Here is a 26,622-nt window from a genome sequence, read left to right as displayed (position 1 = left end):
CAAAGGGTTTAATTCATCAGGATTTTGAGGACTAGGTGTAGGTCCCAAGGTGCAGCAGGTAGTTTCATGTCCGGGTATAACATCTGGATACCCTTCAGGAAACTTTTGGTGATTGGATGGGCAAAGACGGTAGCATTGTCAATCTTATGGTGAAAAGCTGTGATTTCTGCGAGGTGGACCTTGAGAGAGCTTGTGGAGAGGCCAAATGTTTTAAGGTATAGCAGGTAATCTAGTACCATTGGGAGTGAGGCTGGAGAGGTCTGTTTGTCAGTGCACCAAGATGTGAACCATTTCCATTTATGCAGGTAGGTAGTGTGTGTGTTGTGTGTTCTGCTGTTTAGCAAGACAGTGCGCACTTGATCTGAACATGTTAACTCCTCATTAGAGAGCCATTGATGTGCCAGGCCTTCAGGTGGAGACGTTGTGCGTCAGGGTGAAATAGTTGTCCCCGGCATTGTGATAGGAGGTTGCTGAGCAGGGGAAGGGGGATGGGTGGCTTGACCAACATGCGCATGAGAAAGGGGTACCACAGTTGTCTAGGCTATGCTGGGGGCTATGAGAATGATGTTGGACCTGTCTGTTCTTATCCTCTGAATTACTTTGTTCAGCAGAGGCATTGGTGGGAACACATAAATGAGAGTTTCGGTCCATGGGAGCATAAAGGCATCTCCCTGCAAGTGTTTCCCCAGGCCTGCTCTGGAGCAGAATGTCAGGCATTTTTTGTTTGTTGCTGTGGCAAAATAGATCCAGTTGGGGATAACCCCAGGTCTGGAAAATGTTGGAAAGAATGGTGTTGAGTTCCCACTCATGCTGTATGGGGAACGATCGGCTGAGCTCGTCTGCGGTGGTATTCTGAGAACCTGACAGGTATGAGGTGGTGATATGGATATTGTGTTGAAGGCACCAGTTCCAAAGTTTTACCGCCTCTGTGCAGAGGGAGTGGGACCGGGCTCCCCGCTGTCTGTGGACATAAAACATGCACGCGATGTTGTTGGTCATGATTCGAATTCGATGGTTTTGGATGATCGGAAGGAAATGGAGGCAGGCATTGTGTACGACCCCGAGCTCTGCAAATTTATGTGAAGCTTGGTTTCCGAAGTGGTCGAGAGGCCCTGAGTGGTGAGGTGGCCCATGTGTGCTCCCCATCCTCTGAGGGATGCATCTGTAGTGATGGTAATTGAAGGGGGATCTTGTTGGAAGGGAATCCCAGTACAGAGGTTGATGGGAGAGGTCCATCACAGAAGTGAGTACTTGACTTTCTGGGGCATAGTTAGTAACTTGTTTAACCTGTGCGTGTTTGGTTTGTATACCGTGGCTAGCCAACCCTGAAGGCATCGCATGTACAGGTGAGCATTTGCAACCACAAATGCGCAAGCAGCCAGGTGTCCTAAGAGCTGCAAGGAATCTCAGACTGTAGTCTATGGGCTGGCACGTATCTGGGTAATAAGGGTGCCCATTGTGTGGAATCTGTCCTGGGGAAGAGATGCAAGACCAGCTGTGGCATCGAGGTGGGTGCCGATGAAGTTGATTTGTTGGGTAGGTTGTAAGGTAGATTTGTTTTTGCTTATTTGCAGAGCCAAGGTGCGTAAGCAGTGAAGGGTTGCAAGAGTTGCGTGGTTCGCTTCTAACTGAGTGGGGAACTTGAGGAGACAATCGTCCAGGTAAGGAAATATGAAGATCCCTTTTTTTCTGAGATGTGCTATTACAACTGCTAGCACTTTCGAGAAGACTCGTGGTGTGGTGGAGAGGCCAAATGGGAGGACTCTGTATTGGTAGTGTTGCGCTCCCATGGCAAACATGAGGAAACATTGATGAGCAGGGTGGATAAAGACATGCAAATATGCATCATGGAGGTCAAGGTTTGAAAACCAATCTGCTTGCTCCAGCATCGGAATCATCATTGGGAGAGTAACCATTGGGAATTTCTGTTTCTTGATGAACTTGTTCAAACATCGAAGACCAAGGATAGGGCGCCAACTGTCATTTTTCTTTCCGTCAAGAAGTAGTGGAAGTAAAACCCTTTCCTTCTGTGTTGAGGGGGTACCTTCTCTATTGCTCTGAGATGCATGAGGTGTTGTATCTCCTGACAGAGCAATTGTTCATGAGAGGGGTCCCTGAAGAGGGATGGGGTGGGACAGTGGGTGGGAGGTAAGGAGAGGAAGGGGATGGCATAACCCGATCTGATGATTTCCAGGACCCATCTGTCCGTAGTGATGGTTTCCCATTTGGCAAATGTTGTCCAAAGAAATGGGTGGTTAGAGTTGGCACTGGAGAGGGTGCGAGGTTTTCTATACCCTCGACCAAGACTTCAAATCTGCTTATTTGGGTGAGGAGTGTGGGTCGCTGTTGTTTGCGGAGGGCGATGTCATTGGTTCCTGGGTGTATCTCGTTGTTGTGGCATATCATATTGCCTTAAAGGTGGATGTTGCGCAAAGGTATGGTAATGCTGTCATTGGTATGGCTGATATCTATATTGTCTCTTCTTTGAGGCAGGTGTTTGGACACCTAAGGATCCGAGTATTGCACGTGAGTCTTTCATGGAGTGAAGGACCTCACTGGTCATAGAGGTGAAGAGTTTGTCTCCATTGAAGGGGAGATCTGAGACAGTGTTCTGTATCTCCTTGGGAAAGGATGAAGCAGCCCACCATGAGGCCCACCGCATGACGATGGCCATGGCTGTGGATCTGGCCGCTGCATCCGCAGCATCTAGGGTGGCTTGAAGAGCTGTCCGGGAGACCAATTGGCCCTCGGACACCACTGCTTTAAACTGTTGTCGTTTATCCTCTGACACATCATCAATAAATTGCATTACTTTAGCATAATTTTTGTGGTCATATTTTGCTAAGAGCACCGCATAGTTCACTTCTCTAAATTGCGAAGTGGAAGAGGAATACACTTTGCAGCTGAAGGAGTCCAGTCTCTTGTTATCTTTGTCAGATGGGGTGGATCGGAAGTGTTGGTATATATTCTTCTGGTTGGCTGCGTCGACCACTAGTGAATTAGGTGAGGGGTGGATAAATAGAAACTCAGAACCCTTAGATGGGACAAAATATTTGTGGTCCAGTCTCTTGTTAGTGAGGTTATTGTGGCCGGGGTCTGCGGGATAGTTTTAGCAGGTTCCATAATGGCCCCATTAATTGGTAGGGCTATTTTGGAGGAGCTTGCAAGGTGTCGGTAAGGTTGTGGTGTGTTTCAGGTACCTCCTCCAGGGTAATCTTGAGCTCCTCTGCTACTCTCTTAAACAACTCTTGAAAGTGAGAGAGCTCATCAGTAATGGAAGGTGGTGGGGGTACCATGGCATCTTGTGGTGGTATTGCCATAGAGGAGGTGTGCGGGGCAGTATCCTCTGCAGGCATGGCAGCCACTTCAGGTCTTATCTGGGTTTCATTGTAAGCCGGCAGTGTGGAGGGTCTGACAACTTTCCTCCAGGCAGCCTGTGGAACACCTGAGTGTGTTGTGGTGTAGTTCCATGGACCCCAGTGTGGCCATTGCCTGGGAGGGGCATAGGTGGTCCCATCCAGGGATTGACATACCAGTGTGGATAGCCATGAGGATATGGAGACCGTGCTGTAATGTGTCTCCCAGTTGCAGGTAACTGAATCTGGGGAAAGTATTGAGAAGAAAACATCTTGTCATCATATTCCTCTTCCTCCTCCTCCTCCTCATTGGAGAGGCTTGAAGGGGTAGGGGAGAACTGAAGGTAGGGTGCTGAAGGTCTTGGTGATAGATTAGTTCTGAGAAGAGGAGACTCAGGGGCATGGGACACCCTTAATTTTCCTGGCTGTAAAAACTTAGGTGGAGCTGACTGACAAGGGGCTGGTGCTGGTGCCGGGGTAGATGGTGGAGGCAGTGTCTGCTGGGGCATCTGCTGATGCACCAAAGGGTGTCCCGGGGGTGCAAGCTGCCTCAGAGGAGTAGGTGCCCCTGAGGTAGGCACTGTTAGGGAAGCTGGAGACATCAGGAGGCTCGGTGCCGAGAGCGTCGGCTGCAAAAGTGGCGCCGCATGATCAAAGGACAGTGCCGCAGCCACCACTTGTGTTCTCAGCACTGTAGCAGCTCTCAGCACCGTAGTGACAGAGGTGGCTGAGGGAGAGCTGAAAGAGGCAGGCAACTGAAAGCCCTGAGCCTCGGCACTGGGTAGCGTGGCAGCCAACTCACGGTCGGTGCCTGAGGTGCCTGCTGAGTTAAAGGTACTAAGCTGCGGAGCAACGGTTACCAGAGACAGGAGAGCTGGTTTTGACTTCTTCCCTGAGGGGTGGCCCCTGAAGCAGGAGGAAGCTGGCCATTTTTTTGTTTTGCCTCTGGAGTGTCACAGAGGCTTGCCGCCCAGGGTCAGATGCTGTTCTGAGGGAGTTTTCCAGGAGGAGCATTTTAAGTCTGAGCTCCCTGTCCTTGGGAGTCTGCACTTTCAGTTTGGTACAGTGAATGCATTTTTGGGGTACATGAGACTCCCCCAAACAGCATACACACTGGGAATGACCATCCGAAATGGGGATGGCATCATTACAGGAGGCACATCTCTTGAAGCCTGGGGAGCTAGGCATGTCTGTAACCACAGAGGTGTTAGGTTTTTAGTCATTTGAGTTAATATTTAGATAAGATACATTAGCTGTCACATTTACTTCTGAAAAAAAAACAAAAAACTAACTAGCTAATCTCAATGAGCACTACTGAACTTCATCTCTAGCTGGGGACGATAGAGAAGGAACCAAGGAGCCCGGTCCGTGCACACGCTGATCAAACACTGACAGTTCAAGAGGCAGGCACAGCGTGTGCGCTGCCTGTAGGGGTACAGCTGTAGAAATCTCCGATCGAAGGCACTGGGATGCACCTTGACCTGAAGTGGAGCACCCACAGGGACATCTCTTGAAGAAGAATAAGGCTAAGATTTTCTCACAGGGGTCATAGAAGTTACAGAATCCATGACTTCCAGAGACCTCCATGACATTTTCCGCTTCAGCTAGCCATCAGCTGGCTGGAGCCCTGCAGCTCTCAGCCGCTAGGGATGGTGGGGGGGCACCCCTGCCACAACTCCCAGACACTGGGAGCAGAGGGGAGACCCCCATGGGACCCTCCTCCTTCCCCATTTTGTCAGGGATATTTTTAGTAAAAGTCAGGGATAGGTCATGGCTTCCATGAATTTTGGTTTATTGCCCGTGACCTGTCTTTTTCTAAAAATATCCATGAATCATCTGCTATAGGGGCTGCAGAGATTACATTATGCAGTTCTATATTTATAGGGATTACCAAAACAGGAGTCTTAATTGGTAAGACAAGGCTGCACTGTGGTCCCTCGCTGGCCGCTGCCAGCTCCAAGGGAGCGGCACCGGGGGGCAGACTGATGTGACTGCTGCTCCTGCGGAGGCAGGAGGAGCAAAGTTTTGGTAACAAGTTTACTGCTTCCCCACAAGCACTTTGATTTAATCCTTAGTGGAGCACAGGATACGGTTCAAGAGGTGAATATAGCTGGACCGCTTGGGAATAGTGACCATAATATAATTAAATTTAACATCCCTATGGCGGGGAAAACTCCACAGCAGTCCAACACTAGCATTTAATTTCAGAAAGAGGGAACTACACAAAAATGAGGAGTGTTATTGAAACAGAAATTAAAACGTACAGGGCCAGAAGTGAAATCCCTGCAAGCTGCATAGAAACTTTTTAAAGACCCCACAATAGAGGCTCAACTTAAATGTATACCCAAATTAAAAAACATAGTAAGAGAACCAAAAAAGTGCCACCATGGCTAAACAAGGTAAAAAGCAGTGAGAGGCAAAAAGGCATCCTTTACAGAGTGGAAGTTAAATCCTAGTGAGGAAAATAGAAAGGAGCATAAACTCTGGCAAATGAAGTATAAAAATATAATTAGGAAGGCCAAAAAATAATTTGAAGACCAGCTAGCCAAAAGACCCAAAAAGTAATAGCAAAAAAATGTTTAAGTGCATCAGAAGAAGGAAGCCTGCTAAAGAATGAGTGGGGCCAGTGGATGATCAAGATGACAAAGGAGCACTCAAGGTCGATAAGGCCACTGCGGAGAAACTAAATGAATTCTTTGCAGCGGTCTTCATGGCTGAGGATGAGAGGGAGATTCCCAAACCTGAGCCCCTCTTTTTAGGTGACAAATCTGAGGAACTGTCCCAGATTGAGGTGTCATTAGAGGTGGTTTTGGAACAAATTGATAAACTAAACAGTAATAAGTCACCTGGACCAGATAGTATTCACCCAAAAGTTCTGAAGGAACTCTAATGCGAAACTGCAGAAATACTAACTGTAGTATGTAACCTATCATTTAAATCAGCTTCTGTACCAAATGACTGGAGGATAGCTAATGTGACACCAATTTTTAAAAAGGGCTCCAAAGGTGATCTCAGCAATTACAAGCTGGTAAGCTTGACTTCACTACTTGGCAAACTGGTTGAAACTATAGTAAAGAACAAAATGGTCAGACACTTATCTATATCTATATCTATATCTATATAGACACACACAGAGAACATGAAAAAATGGGTGTTACCATACCCACTATAACGAGAGTGATCAGTTAAGGTGGGCTATTATCAGCAGGAGAAAAAAAAGACCTTTTGTAGTGATAATCAGTATGGCCCATTTCCAACAGTTGGCAAGAAGGGGTGAGTAACAGTAGGGGGAAAAATAAGCATGGGGAAATAGTTTTACTTTGTGTAATGACCCATCCACTCCCAGTCGTTATTTAAGCCTAATTTAATGGTGTCCAGTTTACAAATTAATTCCAATTCAGCAGTCTCTCATTGGAGTCTGTTTTTGAAGTTTTTTTGTTGTAGTATTGCGACTTTTAGGTCTGTAATCGAGTGACCAGGGAGATTGAAGTGTTCTCCAACTGGTTTTTGGATGTTATAATTCTTGACGTCTGATTTGTGCCCATTTATTCTTTTACGTAGAGACTGTCCGGTTTAGCCAATGTACATGGCAGAGGGGCATTGTTGGCACATGATGACATATCACATTGATAGATGTGCAGGTGAACAAGCCTCTGATAGTGTGGCTGATGTGATTAGGCCCTGTGATGGTGTTCCCTGAATAGATATGGGGACAGAGTTGACAACGGGCTTTTTTGCAAGGATACGTTCCTGGGTTAGTGGTTCTGTTGTGTGGTTGCTGGTGAGTATTTGATTTAGGTTGGGGAGCTGTCTGTAAGCAAGGACTGGCCTGTCTCCCAAAATCTGTGAGAGTGAGTGATCGTCCTTTAGGATAGGTTGTAGATCCTTGATGATGCGCTGGAGAGGTTTTAGTTGGAGGCTGAAGGTGACGGCTAGTGGCGTTCTGTTACTTTCTCTATTGGGCCTGTCCTGTAGTAGGTGACTTCTGGGTACTCTTCTGGCTTTGTCAACCTTTTTCCTCACTTCAGCAGGTGGATAGTGTAGTTGTAAGGATGCTTGATAGAGATCTTGTAGGTGTTTGTCTGAGAGGTCGGAGCAAATGCGGTTGTCATCTCTGAATAATGTCTCTACCAATTATAATGTCCGGTGACAGCACACAATTAAAACAAGTGTTGAATTATTTGTTCTTTTCACAAATTCACAATGTAGTCAAATGCAAGTCATATGATGTCAAATATATCCCATAATATCTATGTTTACGTGTAAGTGCTCACAACTATTTGAAAATCCAAGCACTGTGTAGGAAATATGAGAAACACACTCATTCTTTATTCTTGGTTCATCTTTTCACTGAATGGGGACCGTAATGTCACAGCCCTACTCCGTAAGGGACCTGATTGGTTTGTCTTTCAACAGATTAGCTGTTCACCTCATAATTTTTCAGAAATAGAGTCTACAGCCTTATCTCTATTCCTGACTATTGCAACATACTGTCTGACCTCCCTAACTCCTGTCTCATCTCATTTAGGTCCATTCAAAATGCTGCCGTGAAAACAGTCTTCTTCATTCGTTGCTTTGACTGTGCCCTACACCGTGCATTCAACTCCCTCCACTAGGTGCCCCTTCTACACCACATCAAACACAAATGGTTGATCCTCACCTTCAAGGCCCTTTGCAGCTCAGCTCCACTTTTCTATTTCAGGAAGTTTTACCCTTCCCCCATCCCTCCAGCTGCACAACAATGCTGCCCTCTGTTGCACCTTTGCACAGCTGTCCACCTTTACCACAAACATGTTTGGCCTTTCTTCCCTGCTGCCCATTACATGAGTCACCCTCTGCAAATCAATTTACTCAGCCATTATTCTGTCCTTCTACAAATCTCTCCCAAGATGAACCTTTACCGTGAAGTCTTTGATACACTTCCTAATACTAATGATTAGGCAATTTGCTTGTTAACCACTTAATATTTTGAAAAAACCTTGAAATCTGCAAAATTATGCAAATAGCAAATATACATAACGTGATATTCCTATTACTGTTACCTTCTCCTTTCCTTCTCTGCTCATCCACCCACCTGTCATGCCTTTTCTTTATTGAGCTAGTAAATTCTTTGAGGCAGGCACTGCCTTTTACTGTGTCTGCACCCAGTACAGTGGGGCCCCGATCCTGATTGGGGTTCACAGGGCACTACAATTACAGAAAAAAATAGTAATAATACCTGAAAGCCCAGTGTTTCTCTTGGCTCACTGAAAGGGTCTTGTCTTCTAGATGACATTCCTCTACTATCAAAACATCATAGCCAGCATCTGCTAGAATGAAGCCCAGGCTGTTTGTGGCCAGATTAATGATCCAACTGGTACCATCTGTAAGCAAACAATGCTGCAGAAACACAACAGGCTTGGTACCTGAAAGAGAGATGCACTGAATATATGTAACAAAAAAAATATTTTGTGACACTGCTAACAAAGTGACATCCATAAAGTTAGACATTGTGTGTCTCAGACTTCCAGTCTAGCATCAAGTGCTAAAAGTAATGAATTTGTATTGACAGTAGCCATGTACTAGTAACTGAGTTTTCAGGACCTAAAAAGAACTTCTCTTCCTCATCTCTTGTGTTAGAGTCTGTAATATGATAACAAATGTCTGTAAAACAACATTACTGACATGCTCTAAGCTCTCTATTTTGAAAGTTTCAAAGAAAATGTCTTACCATGTGTGGCTGAATACTAACCAGTATGACTCCTACTGCATTTGATATTTCTAAGATTAATATGTAAATTATAAATACATGGAGAGATGTATCTCAGTTTTACCAAGTGTCCTGCCAAATAGAGGCATCGAGGGCCAGATGTTCAGCTCATGTAGTTAGTAAGTGGTGTCAAACAATCATTTGACAGAGAGTTTTTACAGAAAGGCATGAATGACCCGGCACATAGACAGACATGGAGTAACAACTGATAACCAATCTCAGATCACTTCTAGGAGCTCCCTGTGCCCATTTCACTGACATACGCCTACACACAGGGTGTAAACCTGGCTACATTATAGACCATGGCAAAACTCCCACTGACTTCAGTGAGGCCATAATTCTACCCACAGAGTAGATATTGTCCTTGTTTCACTGACATACACCTACAAAGAGTGTCCAGTTTGTTGGATCTTGGAAACTGCCTTCAGGAAACTTTCTTTGTGATCTTATCAGAACTGAACTTAGTGGCCATTAGCCTGTGATAGGGTCCTCGGGGGCTAGGTAGTGTAGTGGTTAGTGCGCACTTGTCCTCCACACACTCTCTCTCTCTCTGAGGCAGATGGAGTTTCAGAAGTGATGTCTGGTCCCTGACCCCAAACTAAGACTGTTAGGGCCTTCCTCCTGCATCTGGGCTTTTGCCCTTAAGTGGGGTATGGTAAGGGGACCAATGCACTCCCACTCCACCAGCTCCCAGCCCAGGGCCCAGTGAGAAGTGATACTGGCAGATTCCTCCCTGTAGAGAGTAAGTCTGCCACCCTGGATTCCTGGGAGTTTATTTTGAGAAATATGAACTCCAGAGTCAGAAAATGAAGAGTTAAGATTGAAGTAATCAGCCCTACCACCACACTATATAGACATATACCTAAAAATCTAGGCCACATGTTAATATTATAAATCTCTTTTCACATTGAATTAAGAATTAGATAATAAAATCTTGTAACTGTCAGATTGTCTTTCCTATATCTACAAAAATGAGGAGTCTAGTGGCCACCGGACTCCATGTTGTTTTTGTGGATACCGACTAACACAGTTACCCCTCTGATACTTTCCTATATCTGTATTTCAAGATTCATTGTATCAGATTCTTCCTTTCTGATCCCTTATTAAAAAAAAAGAACACATCTAGAATTTGAATATTTAAGCTCTATTTGTGTTGAATGCAAAGGTAGGTAAACAGAGATAACATACAACAGATCTGGAGATTTGTTTCACATTTATTTATTTTGCATATGTAGAACAATCCTCAAAATAACTCTACCTTTTCCCTGCACTCTCGTTCAACAAACTAATTACACCTCTTTGTGGTCTGTATTAGTAATCATTTGGGTCAGTTCATTACCTCAGTCCTGTGACAGCAGTAAGGACTGACCCTGGTCAGATGATTGGGGTGATGAAATAAAGTCTCTAGTCCTGATCATCGGCTGCATTAGGTCAGTGTAGCTCCACTAATGTCAAAGGAATGATGCACATACTCAAAGTAAACCAAGTGTGAATCTGATGAAATGAGCTGTAGCTCACGAAAGCTTATGCTCAAATAAATTTGTTATTCTTTAAGGTGCCACAAGTACTCCTTTTCTTCAAGTGTGAATTGGTACCATTGTGATTGCATGTCTAGCCATATTTATCAGTTGTCTCCCATACCCTCAATTAAATTTTATAGAAAAGGTCATCTAGACACCAGAGTGAAAGAATTATCTTGGAACCAGACCTTCATGCCTGTCCATGATGTGCTTTATTTCTAAAACTTGGCACATTAGAAAAACAAAAGATTTACATTTACAATGCATATGCATTGTATACTGCAACTCAATATTTCCCTTCTTTGGATACATTTGTGCTGCTCCCCTAATACTGAAGTTCATTAAAGAGAATTTTATTAAAGTAAAGTAAATTCATCAAGTATAGATTGTTACATATAAGAGTTTTGTAATTCATTAAAAACCAAATAAGACAGATATCAACAGAAATGAATATAATCCTTGATCCCAAAGCCATATTTTTAAGTATTCTTCCTCATCAAGTCGAGGATTTCATTATACACGCGCTCAGGTGCATCAAGGCCCCAGATGAAATCCAGGTGGTTCCAGTCAGGAATCACCTTGTGGTAAACCAGATTAGTGACTTGTGGGAACAAAAAGGCAACATCCGTAGGGTCAGCGAGCCAGTCATTTCCACCACTCCACATCGCAGTTGGGACTTGCATGTCTGTCACATTGTATAAAGGCGGAATATCCTTAAAAAAAAAAAAAAAAGATTTCACAAAAGAAAACAAGTTTGGATTGGAATGCAATGAACAATCAGTTACACATTACTAGAAGACTATTTTAAACAAAGAACTTTATAATGATTTACGGTAGTTCTTGAAAGAGAAAATAATTCAAATTAAACATGATGTGTAATAATTGTAACTTAAATATCACAATTTTGATGACAATAGAGAGAGAGCTTAAAATGAGTGTTCTCACACGAGTTTCATCAATTTCTGGCTCTGAAAGAACGCATTCTTATTCAATGTGTTGTAGAATTTTAATGACCTCAGAAGTTACACCTAAACCTTACACTGAAACCTCCACTATCGTAGTCTGCTGCCACATATAGAGGACATTTTCAAAGGAACAATCACACAGCAGGTAAGAGACTTCAGGATACTCAGACAAGATAAAAACAAAACAAAAAAGAAACCAAAATTCAGGATCTCTTCTGTTTCCTTCTCACAAGCCTGGTTTTGTATCTAGAGTTTCTGAGCCACTGAGAGCTTATCTATGTAGAGCAATAATGCAGATGTTCAGAGTGTGATTTCTAAAGTGCACTAATGTGTTGCTCATTAATAGGTCCCTGTAGACCTTGCTGGTGTGAACTAAAAGTTCCCTAGTGCACTGAGAACTTTTAGTTCACACCAGCAGGATCTATATGGACCAATTAATCTGCTACTTGTTAGTGTGCTTTATAAATCACACCTGCATAGTCCACTTTACTGCTCCATGTAGACAAGCCTTCTTTACATTTTACCTGAACACCTCTTTTCCTCTCATCTTATGACTGTAAAATGTTTGGAAGTAAGGATGAGATATTCAAGTAAGATTATATATATATAGTATCTAGAGGGCTACATTGATTCATCACCACAATATTTTTCCATCAGATGAGTCTTCAGAGCACAACCGCTGAGCTTCCAGGCAATGTCTAAACTGCTTTTCTTCCAGTTAAAAACTCAGCTCTCTCTGAGGAGGTGCTATGCCTCTTGCTAGCGGAAGCCAAAGACTTGCTTTTGAGTCTTTTCATGCTTCAAATATCCTGCACCTCCTCGCAGCCCCCAATGACCCAGCAGACAAAACTCGAATTCCTCCAAACAGACTGGTCTCCTTTCTGACTGGTACGCAACCCAGCAGGTTTTTAGCAATAATATAATGGTATTAGCAACGACTTCATTTATATTTCTGTACTCTATCCGAACTAGAATTTACAGATGGATTAAGAACAAGGAGTGTTGTGGACCACAAGTTTCAACTTTCCAGATATTTTCATTTGAATTTTCAACCAGGAACTTGGGATGCATCATTTTTGTAACTGAGTTTCCTAGTTCTTTTAAAGAAACCAACAGTAATTGATCAGACATGAACACAACAGATTTTATATTTGAGATTAGAGATTCAAATTGGATGGAAAAGTAAGAAAATTCCAACTAGTTTTTTTCTGCTTTGAAATAAATTAGACCTTATTTTAAAATATGCTCTATTATAACCATAGGCACAGAGATACAAATGTATACTGGTGACTTACTACATAAATATGTTAAGTGTGTGGTTTTTTTTAAATAGAGGACAGTAAATTCAGTGGAATTTCTCTGGATTTATACTGGTATAAATGAGAACATAATTTGTCCCCTAATATGGAATTTTTTTTAAAGTATAGCTTTTGCTTGGCTACCATAGCTTTTGCTGTCAAATGGGATAGTATGATGCCCACTCTTTTTTTTTTTTTTTTTTACAGTTTTTTAAAGTGAAAATACTAAAATGTTTTCACATTTTACCTTACCTGATCATAGTGGACTTTGTTAGACGGTATTTCGCAGTCATAAGCTTTCAGTTTACTACTTTTAATTGCCTAGAGTAAAAATTAAAATCAAATGTACATGTTTTAACTAAAACAAGGAAAAAAATTGTTACTGAATTTGCCCCCACAAAGTTAGCCTTTGAAACAAGCCACTGCAGAGGTTTGCATAATTTACTTCAAACTGGATTCTCCAGGGTCCAACAAAGAAAGGATTTTAGGATAAATAAACTGGGATTAGATTGACTCAGGACCTTCTCCCTGATCCAACAAATGAACAGGATCGCTGGCCTATGGAAGGCCCCAATCCTTAGGGGAGGGTTGGAAGGACTTGGCCTATTGAGGTCATGTAAGACTGAGTGCTTGTTCTGAGCTTAAACTGTGATGAACTTGTGACCACAAGGAATCCCCTGAGTGGGGGTTTGTCAAGGTTCCTCCCCCACTCTGAACTCTAGGGTATAGATGTGGGGACCTGCATGAAAAACCTCCTAAGCTTATCTTTACCAGCTTAGGTCAAAACTTCCCCAAGGTACAAAATATTCCACCCGTTGTCCTTGGACTGGCCGCTACCACCACCAAACTAATACTGGTTACTGGGGAGGAGCTGTTTGAACGCGTCCTTCCCCCCAAAATACTTCCCAAAACCTTGCACCCCACTTCCTGGACAAGGTTTGGTAAAAAGCCTCACCAATTTGCCTAGGTGACTACAGACCCAGACCCTTGGATCTTAAGAACAATGAACAATCCTCCCAACACTTGCACCCCCCCTTTCCTGGGAAATGTTGGATAAAAAGCCTCACCAATTTGCATAGGTGACCACAGACCCAAACCCTTGGATCTGAGAACAATGAAAAAGCATTCAGTTTTCTTACAAGAAGACTTTTAATAAAAAATAGAAGTAAATAGAAATAAAGAAATCCCCCCTATAAAATCAGGATGGTAGATATCTTACAGGGTAATTAGATTCAAAAACATAGAGAACCCCTCTAGGCAAAACCTTAAGTTACAAAAAAGATACACAGACAGAAATAGTTATTCTATTCAGCACAATTCTTTTCTCAGCCATTTAAAGAAATCATAATCTAACACATACCTAGCTAGATTACTTACTAAAAGTTCTAAGACTCCATTCCTGGTCTATCCCCGGCAAAGACCCAGCATACAGACAGACACAGACCCTTTGTTTCTCTCCCTCCTCCCAGCTTATGAAAGTATCTTGTCTCCTCATTGGTCATTTTGGTCAGGTGCCAGCGAGGTTACCTTTAGCTTCTTAACCCTTTACAGGTGAGAGGAGCTTTCCCCTGGCCAGGAGGGATTTCAAAGGGGTTTACCCTTCCCTTTATATTTATGACAGGGTTGAAGGACTGCTCCTGCAGAATCCATATTAGGGTGATGTCTGGTGAGTTTATTAGCATGCATGTAGGTTCTTTTATTGTTTTAACAGGTTTTCTGTGTAGTGTTTTTAACTTAAGACTAAAGTAGGCTTGCATAGGAAGTGCTATGTCGTACCTTCTAACTCTAGCAATTTTACCTGTTAACCGTTTCTGAAGAGAAAGCAAGCAGGTGTCCTTGGGCAATCTGCCGCTGATGGGAATAACACAGTGAAGGCAGGGAACTGTGCAGCCTGGACATACCCAGGTCAAAAGGGATTGACAATGTGGATTTCCACTCCAGAAAGCCAATGGCTGGTGAGCTGGAAGCCTAAGAGTGGGTGCTCTTGCTGGACCACTGAGGGGGAATACAGCTGCTGCTGCCCTGAACTGAGACAATGGCATGTCTTCTCTATCATTCCTTTATAGAGATAAAAAAAGGATATTTTGTTGATTATATTTCCATGTATCCTGGGTGGGGACTGGCACCGAGTACTAACTTGCAAGCTAATTTGTACATTATACAGGGAAAAAAGAAACTAGCAGTGCTGCCCTGTGAGGTTGCTCTGTATTTAGCTATGTTCATGCCTCTGCCAAGTTCTCTGCTTGCAGAATATACTAAGCCACATATACTAAGGGTAGACAAAAGTATGATTAAGGGACGATTAGTTCTTTCAATGTGGCAATGCCAGCTTGATTGATAAATTGTTGGCACTGAGAATAAATTATGACAATAGAATAGGAGACTGGCCCTAAAATCAATTTTCAAACATCAGGTACAATTGTTACATAATGATTGCAGGGTACTTTATATTTCAGAAGTTCTACCTGTTTCCCGTGAATCACGTTTTGTACAGAGGTTCCAGCTGGGGCATGTGTTATATACACATATATTCAGCTCTGAAAGGAAACATTTATATTTCATAACAAGTTTCATCTCACGAATGGATCTACTTATTTATCACAAATCAATGTTGGCAATTTCAAGGATAAATCTGTTTTGCAAAAAATATCTGAGGAACAATTGTTGTTTAGACGTACCATATTTAAGTTCTTCCCTATAATCCACATAGCTCAGACATGAGGTTGCCACAAAACTCTGATAACATGACCAAGCTGCAAAATTCAGCAACAAACAAGTCAGCAAAAAAATTCTGTCGTATGAATTCTTTTACGCCAACTACAGTCTGTAAAATTACAAAGATTGGAGATAAAACCTTCCCTTCCCTCTATCTGCCAATCAAAGAATGTCTCCTACAGTATATTCAAGTTCTGTGTTCAATACACATTTAAATAACTCAGGTGATTAGGAAGTGGAATACTATTCGCCATTCCAATTGTCCTCACAGTTAAGAATTTTTCCTTCAGATTTTCTAATCCTTAATTATTTCCTTCGACTTACGCCTTTTGGATAGACTTAAGTAATTCCTCTCCCTCCTTGGTATTTACAACCTTCAGACACAGCCAAACTACCACACTATCCCTCCGTCTTTTGGCCAAGCTACAGGAGCATAGGCATTACTATACCAGATCAGACCTCTGGTTCAACCAGTACCATTACTGGTCTCTGCAGTACCACATACTTCAGAGGGAGATACTAGAATCCTTATAATAGAGAATCATGGAACAACACGCCTGAAGCAATAAGGCGAAAATCCCTTGTTTTGTACCTTACCTAGTACAGCTGGATGTACTCATTAACCATATAAATGCCTAATCCTCCTTTGAACCCTGCTAAGCTTTTTCCTTTTAGAGTTTTAGATTTGTTGCCCTTCAGTTTTACTGAATGCTACCTTTTTCTTGTATTAGGAAAAGAGGTAAGTGGCAATGCTTTGTTATAACCTCAACACCATTTTCTATTTGATAAACCTCTCATGTCTCCTTTTATTCATACACTCTCTGAATAGTCCAAGATTTTTTCATTCCCCCATGACTCTGAAGTCTGCCCTTCCCTCTAATTGGTTTCCTAATTCTGCTATAATATACTTTATGGGTAAATTTTAGCACAGTAAACACAGATTATGGATTAAGATATGTGACTAGTTTTAATATTTGTGCAAATTTACACAGTAAAATCTCTGGAAATCCTAGAATGTCTTACTTCATTTTAACTGTTCTGTCCTAATGGGTTTTAGAATCCCCACCAAAAAGTCCAACTAACTTTGGTTAACAGATATTCTGTCTAAAAAAAATCACCTACCTTGATCACTGCATCGGGAAGCAACGCAAGCTTTGTCAACAGGCTTTGGGCATATTTAAGTGTGGCTATAGGAGCGAAGGCAAAATACATTTGGATTATTTGAGCCAGCTGGGGCATGGTTGAAAATGCTATGAAAGCTGAAAATGAAGAAAGAGATGTACAAGTTACTATTGCAAGGAGTTCAAGCACAATGTTTAGATTTTGTGAAAACTATTTTACAAAGTGAAAGGAGAACAGAAATGTTGAGAATTTTTAAAGGGTCAATTGAAAACACAGGCTGTTTACAATGTAAACATTCCCTAGCTACATTTGCAGTCGACACATTGCAAAAACCCCCATTGAAGTATGAAGATAAGATGACGACACTTTCAGTCTGAAACTGTCTTTCAGATTAAAGTAACTTGAATGGAATTTAGTGCCTTTGCCTTGCTTAATAAAACACTGTTGTGGAACAAAGTTTTGCTGGCTTGTAAATAAATAGTGTCCTGTGTGCATACTTCAGGTTTTCCTTAAAGCGTGATTATAGTCAGAAGAACGACTGTCAGAATGGCACCTCCTACTTAGATGTCCTTCCTTGGTATTGCCAGGCCCAGATTTACTTATCTGAGCAAAAGAAATAAGCATTTATTACTCATTAGCACTGCAGAAACCGAATAACTATTGTGATGCTGAGTGGGCTGCTACTGTGGTTCATGTATCAACAGAATTCTTAACTGAATTTCTATGTTCCTGTCCACCCTAGGATAAAATGGTTTATTTTACTATGTGGCAGCTACTATGAAATTCTAAACCTAGAGAAGACAGGGCAATGGTATTTTAAAATGTAATCTGCTTGTGGACATGTATTGTTAAAACGTGACCTAACACTTTCTTTCTAATGTGGACAAACCCAAGAGCACAATCTGCACTTCATGGTGTACACCTTAATTTCACCTTAACCACACACTCCAGCTGGATCAGCGTTATTGGTGACGGTGATGAGCAAGTCAAAAACCAGAACGTGACGTTCAGATGACACAGCTATCAGAACATGATATTGCCCTAAAAAGTTCCCCTCTGGTCACATGTGATATCTCCAGCACAGCGGAAAGTGTGTGAGTGTGTGTGTAGCGGGCTGGGGGAGGTGGAAGAGATCTAGACTTCAAAGGACGGAGAGTTCAATTGTTAACGACAGACACTGCATTCCCCTCAACTCACCTGTCGTGGTGCCTTCGGAATGTCCAACATAATACAGTTTCTCTTGTCCAGTTTTCTGCACAATAAAATCTATCACAGCTGGATGGTCATATTTAGCCATTTCATCATAGCTATAAAAGGAAGGGTGATCATCTTTATGTCAGTTGTGTAATTGTCTGCATTTGAACACCAAAAGCCTTAGAACTGAAAAACAGTCATAGCACTACAAGCTTCTCCATATTATTCCCCCCAAGCACCTCAGATGTTTTTAGTCCCCTCTACACTGGGCCAGGAACTGACATAAGGAACTATATTTAAACTAAAAAGAAGAGGAGGACTTGTGGCACCTAACCAATTTATTTGAGCATAAGCTTTCGTGAGCTACAGCTCACTTCATCGGATGCTTATGCTCAAATAAATTGGTTAGTCTCTAAGGTGCCACAGGTCTTCCTTTTCTTTTTGCGAATACAGACTAACACGGCTGTTACTCTGAAACCTATTTTTAAACTCTGTTCCAGCTACACCAAACAATATAGATCATAGGCACTAACTGTGTTTAAAAGAAGAACACATTGTTTTAGATACTAACCAAACTTGTATTTTGCAACTGCAGCTGTTTTTAGTGCCAGGGTTGCAGGGTTGTGCAGAACCGTTTTACTCCTTTCGTAAATTCACACAATACAGTCAGTAATTTGACTTAACGGATTTATCATGTACCACAATAATTTTAGTGTTCATCCCCAGAGAACTCCAAATACGGTATCAACAGAGAAAGACAATACGACCTACGTGTTTGTGTGTGTCCACTAATTCTGAAGGTGCAGTCTGACATCTCAAGGCCTGATTTTTTTAGATGCTTAGCAACTCCAACTCCAATTGACTTCAATGGAGCTGGAGATTTCAACTCGTCTGAAAATCCAGCTATAAATTGTGAAATTAGAAATTAGTGTTTTGGCTTACTTCTTACTTTATCAGGACAATGGATTCCCAGCATCACTTTATAAAACAAAATAAATTGGTCATGTCATAGTTTTCCCCAAAACTACAGTCTACCTGAAAGCCCAGAATTCCTCTTGGTGCACTGAAAGGTTTATGTGTCGTCTGGACCAAGTGTTCCCTCTGCTATTTCCTATCCAAACATCATAGCCCGCATCTGCTAGAATGAAGCCCAGGCTGTTTGTGGCCAGATTAATGATCCAACTGGTACCATCTGCAAGTAAACCATGATGCAGAAACACAACAGGCTTCGGACCCGAAAGAGAGAGAGAGAGACACACACACCAAATATTCCACACAAGCAAAACTTCTGTGACGCTGATAATGAAACAACACTCATGCTTCATAGTCAAATTCCTAAATCTAGCATTAACCTCTGGAGAGAGATTTGTTGAATTGCCAAGGACTGTATTTTAAAGGATTTTAATTTAAAAAGACATATGTCCTTACAGTAGGAAGATTGCATAGACCCCTTTCATTTTTTGTGCAAGTGGGTCTAAACCCAAGAAAAGTGTCAGGGGAAAATGGTGTTTCTCAAATGCATCACTACTAAATATAGAAATCTTTAGAGAAGATTTAAGAGAAAGGCTTGCTATTACCATAGCTACATGCAAACAGAGAGTATCTTTCAGGATTAGTCCTATTGTACTTGATTTTCAAATGATTTGATTTTGATATGTAGTTTAGGCTCCAAGCAGTACATGTCTGGTTGTATCTTAGGTTAGTGAGCATCACTCTGATTATTGGATCCAGGATTTTGTTGTCTATTGGAGAGAATGCAAGCAATTGGGCTCCGTTTCCTCAGGTACTCCACACCTGTTCCCATAATATCAGTATCTCACTGCATTAGTTTCTCTTGCTCTCCCCCACACTCAGTGTCCACGTTTATTCCCCATTCAGTAGCTTCTGATAAGTGATATATGCAGCACTCATATATACACACAGTTTTGTGTAAGTGACCTAGAATAAATAAGTATCTGCCAATCATCCCAGCTCGATCTCAGTTGTGAACACTTGTCCCAAAGAGCTGATATCTGAAGTACACTAGTAGGTAAAGGAGCCTTCCCTTCCACTTCAGGAAAACTAGCAGCTCAAGACCAGAAGGGGAATCACTTAATGTCTTGCTGCAGAGAAAGTGGTTCCAGGGACCAAAAGGGTTTGAATGGCTAGGAGGGGGTGCCACTACCAAAGAGCATTTCTAGCCTTCACCACAATCTTGACTAAGTTCACCACCAAACTCTCAGTCCCCTTCTCCTCCAAACCAAACAACCACTCACTCCTGCTCTGGAACCTACCAGCCACAGTCTTCCACCACCAGAGGCCCATCTCTCCCCCCTTCCTTTCCATAAATTGATGTGATAGAAACATTTCACCAGCCCTGGTACTCCAACAAGCAGTTTAAAGCTGACAGCGTAGCTCATGTCCTTAGCATACATATGGTCTACTATATACAATTAAAGCCCTCCGATCTAACAGCCAAAAGGTCTATTTACAACTGAGGCTAGTTAAATGATTTCTCTACAAAATTAATACAGCTGGCACAGAAAGGTATTCCATTTTGCAGAGGATTTCACTATTTTGAAATATGGTTTCATTTCAATTCGGAACAAATCCCCAAAATTTCAGATTTATCCACAAAAGGGAATGGAGTCCTGGCTTCAGAGCAGTCCACCTGGTAGGCTGCCCTGGAGCTGTGTGCCCTGGAAACCTGGGCTTCAGAGGAGCCAAGGTGGGCAAGGGGACAGGAAATTAAGCATGTGTCCATTGGAAACCTGCCTCCCAGGCAGGGTTCTGAAACCTGGCTGGTTTCCAGAGGATCTTCATTAAAATTGAACCATCTCCATGTCACTCAGTCAGCAAATTCTGACAAAAAGCTTGCATCTGCAGTGACTCAAAATTAAGTGTGCAAAAATAGATTGACAGAAGAAGAAGCTTTATACTACTTCAAAAGAAACCATCTCCAAAGAGCACTACGAAGAAGATGAACAGTGGATGCCAAGGAAGAGATTGGTTTTCACATTACATAGGCAAACATTAAACTAAAACAGTAACCGAAATTTACACAGCATTCAGACAAACGTATGAAGCTTTTATATGAATGATGTTCATATATGTCTATAATAATACTGATGGCTTAGTGGTTTACGTTTGAAATGGATACCAAAAAATTTGGAAAATCTGTTAGGTTTTTGCTTACTCCAAATGACTTATTTTCAGACTTATAAATGACAGGAGTTAGTCAAAAAACATCATAAATTTGGGAGACTGCACAAAGAAAAAGAGACAGAAAACCCAGTACCAGTCTCACTGGAGGGATAACAGCAGTTTACAAAAACACTATACAAAAATACAATATCAGCATGAATTAAATATACTTTATCTATTACTTCTACAGTTACTGTCCCCCCATTCTGTAAAGGTTCCCCCTTTATCTATTACTTCTACAGTTACTGTCCCCCCATACTGTAAAGGTTCCCTGAACAGCAACAAAGCCTACAGACTGATGGTCTCTGTTTTAGACTTGTGGCTGGTGCGTCTTCTGGACAAGAGATAATGTTGCTCAAGGCAGAACAATTCACTTAGACCTCAACATTTAGATTGCAGCAGTGGCACTTCAGTCCTCCTAGCCTCTTTTTCACATCCATAAAGGTTCATACTACCGGGACTCAGTTTTCCCATCCACACAGGCAAAAGCCTTTCATCACATCAGCCTTCAGTTTGTCTCCCGATTTTGCTTACTCCCTCTTTTCCCTGACTTCTATGTAGTGCTCCCACTTTTCCTCTTGTGCTCCCTCGCCGCCCAGTACTCCTTTGACTTTTAGGAGACCTTTACCTGCATCTTTATTCTCCCTGGTTCTCATATACACTTCACGGTCCTCTAGCAGCTTTTAGAGTGCTTCTCTACAGCATTTTCTGCCACCTACCATAAAGACAATTTGCACTGCTGATGTGTTCTCTATGGGGACTAAGAGTGGAAAGCAGGGTATGGGCATGTTTGAGGGTCCTTGCAGGGACATTGTTTAATTCCTGCAATGCTGAAGTTACAGATGAACTTTTCCACAGCTGGAGGCCAGGACTAGACTGTCACATGCAGGAAAACTAGCATTCAGGTAACTCGGGGTAACTCTCCTCCATTCTGCACAAAAATATCACACACATCCATGCAGAGCAGACAGAATGCCTGCTGAAATGCTTAGGAAGAACAGTAGCATAAGGGATAGAAATACAAGATGGTTCAGTTGATGTATAAGGAACTTTTGTTCATTGTCATAGTCAGTAAACTGATATGAAATGAAGACTAGTATGTCTGTCAGCAAAAACATTCAAAAACTTCTAGGCTTAATTTTTATAGCCACAAATCCTTTCTTTCATGCATATTATAGAAATTAAAATTTATATTCTACACCACAAACATCCCCATAAAACTAAAACTATAGAGAAAAATACTGGCTCCCCGTAACAATAGTAGAACCCCATCTTTAGATTTGCAGAATTTGCTAAGACCCCTGAAAACCTCCTGTATGTATTGCTGTAATCTAGGTCATATTTAAGACAGGGAGGAATTTAAGGTTACAACAACTTTCCTATTTAATACGGACATAAATTTTACCTGTGTTGTCAGCATTTACTTTCTCATGAAGAATTCTGTTAACACTAAGGATATAGCCGTCTGCTGTCACATCATCATGCTCTTCACTAGGGTACCCCCTGTATTGAATTATTTCACTCTGCAGGAAGAAAAAAAAAATAAATCAAAGGCTTTGGTCTCAGACTGCCAACAGGTTTTCATTTTTTGAAGGCTTTCCTAGGCCATGTATTTACTATTAGGGGGTTTTACTGGACGTAGTTTCTGGTGGGATATTTTCAAGGAATCTGAACTGTGAGGCATTATCTATTATAGCCTCTGTCAGTTTATTCCACCAAATAAGGTGAATTAATAATGTATATTTCATTGTTTCTCAGAGATTCCCCCGACCCAACTCTCTCTTTAATACATTACTTACAATATTCATATACATTCAGGATGGTCATTTGACCTGCTGTCAGAGAGTCCTTGCATCAAAACAATTCCATGGATCAAACATGGTACAGCTACAGAATGCCACATCTTGGGTCAGCCTAGAATAATATGTTTCATATTAGTGCTATCTGAATCATGCTTAACTCCTCCAAGCAGAATGTGTCCTCACCAGTTATGACTAAGTAGCTTAATGTTCCATATAGTCTGCCTAAGAAAACAAGTTACAATGGGCCTGCAAAACTCAGGAACTATGCTATGTATTCTTGAGCACCGTCTTGTCCATTAACACATAACTTTTATAAGCTGAAAACTGCAGGACTGAGTCCTGTTTTCCTGTTGCTTATTTTACTGGTCATCATATACTATGTTGGGCACAAAATATTCAGCCGGGGCTATGTGAAGCTCTAGGCTGCACTGATTATGCTGTGTTGGGTCTCAGTCCTGTAAAACAGCAGTACCACACAGAGTGTCAGAGACTCAGTAAATGTGGTGTAAAGAGCCATAATTACTTTATATCTTAATATCCTGTTCATTACAGATACTACAGATGGGTCTGAGATGTGAAGTTCAGATTCAAACTTAATCAATCAAAATTAATGGTTCAACCCATGAAGGAAATAGGAGTTAGGTGCAAAGCTTCGATCAATTTTTCCAGGGTAAGAAAGACAAACATTTTTCATTCCCTTCTAATTAAGCCAATTCCTTCAGCAAAGAAGAAAATAACCAACAATGCAATTTAGAAAGACAGTTCTCCACTGCAGTCTCTTCTGTATTGTCCTTTCCATCTTTCTCCTCTTCTTCCTGGGGAGCAACCTGTCCCTCCAGCAGTTCTTTGTAAATTATCCACATCTTCATAGGAATTAAATCATTTATCTGCCTTTTCTGGAGCATTAACTAATCTAGCTTTTTCACCATTTAGGATCTTTTTTGGCTGGACACCATAGTGCAAAAAAACTTGAATCCTTTCTCCTGGAGATGTTGGTTTACATTAACAAACTAGAATGTCTAGCATTGAGAGTCTATTTCTACATCCATAGTTGTAAGCTGATTACCTTGAAATATTCTTACCAAATACAGTCTAAGTCTCTAGCAAGCCTCAGATCTTCCCCTGGGTGCTGGAGACAAAAAAGCTCTCTTATAAGTAGTGGGGGCATGCTCTCAACAGGTTTTGAAGTGCAAACTGCAATGTGCCCAATCGCTAAATCAAATCCTTTATCTTCAATTGCAATGATACGCAAGTCAGAAGGAAGTTAACATGCTGTTCTCCTGGCTCCCTTTTAAGGATTTTAGTCATTCCTTCATTTGATTCAAGTTAGATCTGCCAGTGGGCAGGCTTTCTTATTTTACACTAGTGGGCAGTATTTCAACTTCATTGTGCACTTTTGGGATCTTTCAGGCATCCCATTCTCTGGTCCACTTCAGTGAGCCTCTCTTTACAACCATCTATGATGGTCTAATGGATTTGAGGGTAGCTTGTAAAGCTATGACATGTTCGAAGACATATTCTTTATCACCTCTTGGTACTCTTTGAAAAAATGTGTTTTCAATTCCCGCCCCCCCCCCCACCATCTCTTGCATGCATTATTAGCTACAGAGTTTGCAAGCAGCAAATACTGTAAACCAATTTAAAATTAAAAAATTAATATTACAGCCATCCTAAGATGCTTTTGATATCGGAGAGTGTTTTTTCTATTTAAAGTATTTTCTACTCTGAGACTTCATGTAAGCAATAGTAAACAACATAACTAAGACTGAAATGTAGCTTCTAACCCTTGCTAACTCTCAGAAACATTTGTTTTGTGCTAGAATTTGTTTTAGAATTGAGAAACACCATTTTTAGTTTTCTATGTATGTACATGGCAATGGGAGGAGAGAAATGCTCTCAGACTCCTATGCATGCACAAATGTGCTGATTGCTTTAAAAGGCGGATATAGTTTTGTTCAGATTTAGCAGGTCTCTTAGGCTTTAATAAGCAAGATTTAAGACACTTATATCTTTAAAACTACTGAATAAGTTATTTAAAGTTTTTGACTAATGAGAACCAGGATGCGGAGTCTCAAGTTGTTCACAGTTTAAACAATTAGCAAGATTCTCCTTGTGATTTTGCAGTCTGTTTTGGGTGTTTTGATAAAGTAAAAGAAACGTGTCTTTGAATTAAGTTTTTGGCAAAAAAACCTAAATATTGATTCAATGTGAATATCAGCTACATGTTAACAGTGTGTGTCTTTTCTCACTGAATTGAGCATTAAATATTAGAATCTCGTAATCGTTGCATTAGCTTGCTATTTATCATTCAAGATTGTTCTATCAGATTCTTCCTTTCTGATCTTCTAATTATGAAACAAAAGAAAGAATACATTTCTGAATTTGAACATTTAAAGAACTTTACTTTTATTGAATTCAAAAGCTATGTAAATAGAGCTGATAGATTACAGTTGCAGAGATTTATTTTTAGTTAATGGCACACATCAGCTAATACGTATATAGAACAATCTCCTCCTAATAGCCTTTTTCTACTACCTTCTTCTTCAAGGGGACAATAAAAAGACATGCCTACTGGATCTCTTCATGGTCTGTATTGATAATCACTGGGATTAGTACAGAATGACTTTTGGTCATGTGACAGGAGTATTGACCCTGACCCCAGGTGGCTGACTGGTACCATGAAATAAAATCTGGCCCAGATCCTCAGCTGCATTAAAATCAGCATAGTTCCAGTGAAAAAGCAATTACATATTTAAAAAGTAATTAACAACTTGGGTGCTTTTCTGAATTTGGGTATGTGATTGCATGTCTAGTTTAGCCACATGTATCAGTTGTGCCCCATGCATTCAATTCACCTTACAGAAACGGTCAACCAGACACCAGCTAAGAAAATCATCTTGGAAGCAGATCTACCCTCCTATTCATGATGTATTTAATTTACGATACATACTTTAGAAAGCAGAAGACTTTAAACTTGTGTGTGGTGCTTTTAAAATGTACGTTGCTAGTTGAATTACTTTCTTTGGATACGTATATGCTGCTGACCTAATATTTAAGATCATTAAAGAGAATCTTATTAAAGTAAATATAGTGAATATAGACCATTATGTTTTGTATGCAAACAGTTTTGTAGTTCACTAAAAATCAAGAAAAACAGATATCAACAGAAATTAATCAAATCCTTGATCCTATAGCCACATTATTTTCACGGGTTTTTCCTCATCAAGTCAAGGATTTCATTATACATGTGCTGAGGTGCATCCAGGCCCCAGATGAAATCCAAATGGTTCCAGTCAGGAATCGCCTTGTGGTAAACCAGATTAGTGACTTGTGGGAGCAGAAGGGCAACATCCTTAGAGTCAGCGAGCCAGTCATTTCCACCACTCCACATTGCAGTTGGGACTTTCATGCGCTTCACATTATATAAGGGAGGAGTATCCTTTAAAAAGGGGGGTTTATAAAAGAAAAAAAAAGAGTTTCATGTCACTAGAGGATTATTTAAAACAAAGAACAACTTTATAATGGATTTATTGTCATTCTGGAAAGGATAGCACTGAGGACAAGGGAGTTGTGAATCAGAAGTTTTGAATTTCCCTGACAGTTCGTATTTGAATTTTCAACCAGGAAATTCACTGCATCATTTTTGGAACTAAGTTTTCCTAATTTCTTTAAAGAAACAGTAACAGAACAGAAACATGTAATATGCAAGGTTAGACAT

The 26,622-nt window shown here is 41.1% G+C and overlaps 2 protein-coding genes and 1 long non-coding RNA gene across 13 annotated transcripts in view; all 3 read right to left on the bottom strand.

Moving 5' to 3' along the window:
• Window positions 1-11,060: 11,060 nt before the first annotated feature.
• On the bottom strand, window positions 11,061-22,999 carry LOC311523248 (lipase member M-like). The gene is made up of 8 exons (XM_084633020.1): window positions 22,902-22,999; window positions 22,508-22,625; window positions 21,197-21,204; window positions 18,955-19,145; window positions 17,923-18,032; window positions 16,726-16,862; window positions 13,141-13,209; window positions 11,061-11,338 (listed from the first exon to the last, which is right to left on the bottom strand). Exons 1-8 carry the CDS (start codon window positions 22,914-22,916, stop codon window positions 11,105-11,107), a joined length of 882 nt encoding a protein of 293 aa, XP_084489146.1. The 5' UTR covers window positions 22,917-22,999; the 3' UTR covers window positions 11,061-11,104.
• Window positions 14,306-15,660, bottom strand: LOC311523532. Its single transcript, XR_014712357.1, has 3 exons — window positions 15,567-15,660; window positions 15,354-15,425; window positions 14,306-14,946 (listed from the first exon to the last, which is right to left on the bottom strand). It is a non-coding gene; the product is annotated as an uncharacterized lncRNA (long non-coding RNA).
• Window positions 23,000-25,329: 2,330 nt separating the features above from the next.
• LOC311523530 (lysosomal acid lipase/cholesteryl ester hydrolase-like) overlaps window positions 25,330-26,622 on the bottom strand; it is a 136,898-nt gene continuing 135,605 nt past the window's right edge. For all 11 annotated transcript variants that reach the window (XM_084633608.1, XM_084633607.1, XM_084633612.1 and 8 more), the window contains one exon: window positions 25,330-26,343. In XM_084633608.1, coding sequence (XP_084489734.1) covers window positions 26,110-26,343 — 234 coding nt within the window. In that variant the 3' untranslated portion in view covers window positions 25,330-26,109. The remainder of the gene's footprint in view (window positions 26,344-26,622) is intronic.

Source organism: Lepidochelys olivacea, assembly GCF_965140295.1.
Source record: "Lepidochelys olivacea isolate rLepOli2 genome assembly, chromosome: 7".
NCBI lineage: Eukaryota > Metazoa > Chordata > Testudines > Cheloniidae > Lepidochelys > Lepidochelys olivacea.
This window is presented reverse-complemented; position numbering and strand designations above follow the sequence as displayed.

Bases quoted from the DNA above. Each gene is read 5' to 3' on its own strand.
- LOC311523248 (XM_084633020.1), bottom strand. The intron at 18,033-18,954 runs GTAGACTGTAGT...TTCCTTTTATAG, and splicing joins GAGGAATTCTGGGCTTTCAG to CTATGATGAAATGGCTAAAT. The intron at 16,863-17,922 runs GTGAGTTGAGGG...CTTCATTTTCAG, and splicing joins TTCCGAAGGCACCACGACAG to CTTTCATAGCATTTTCAACC.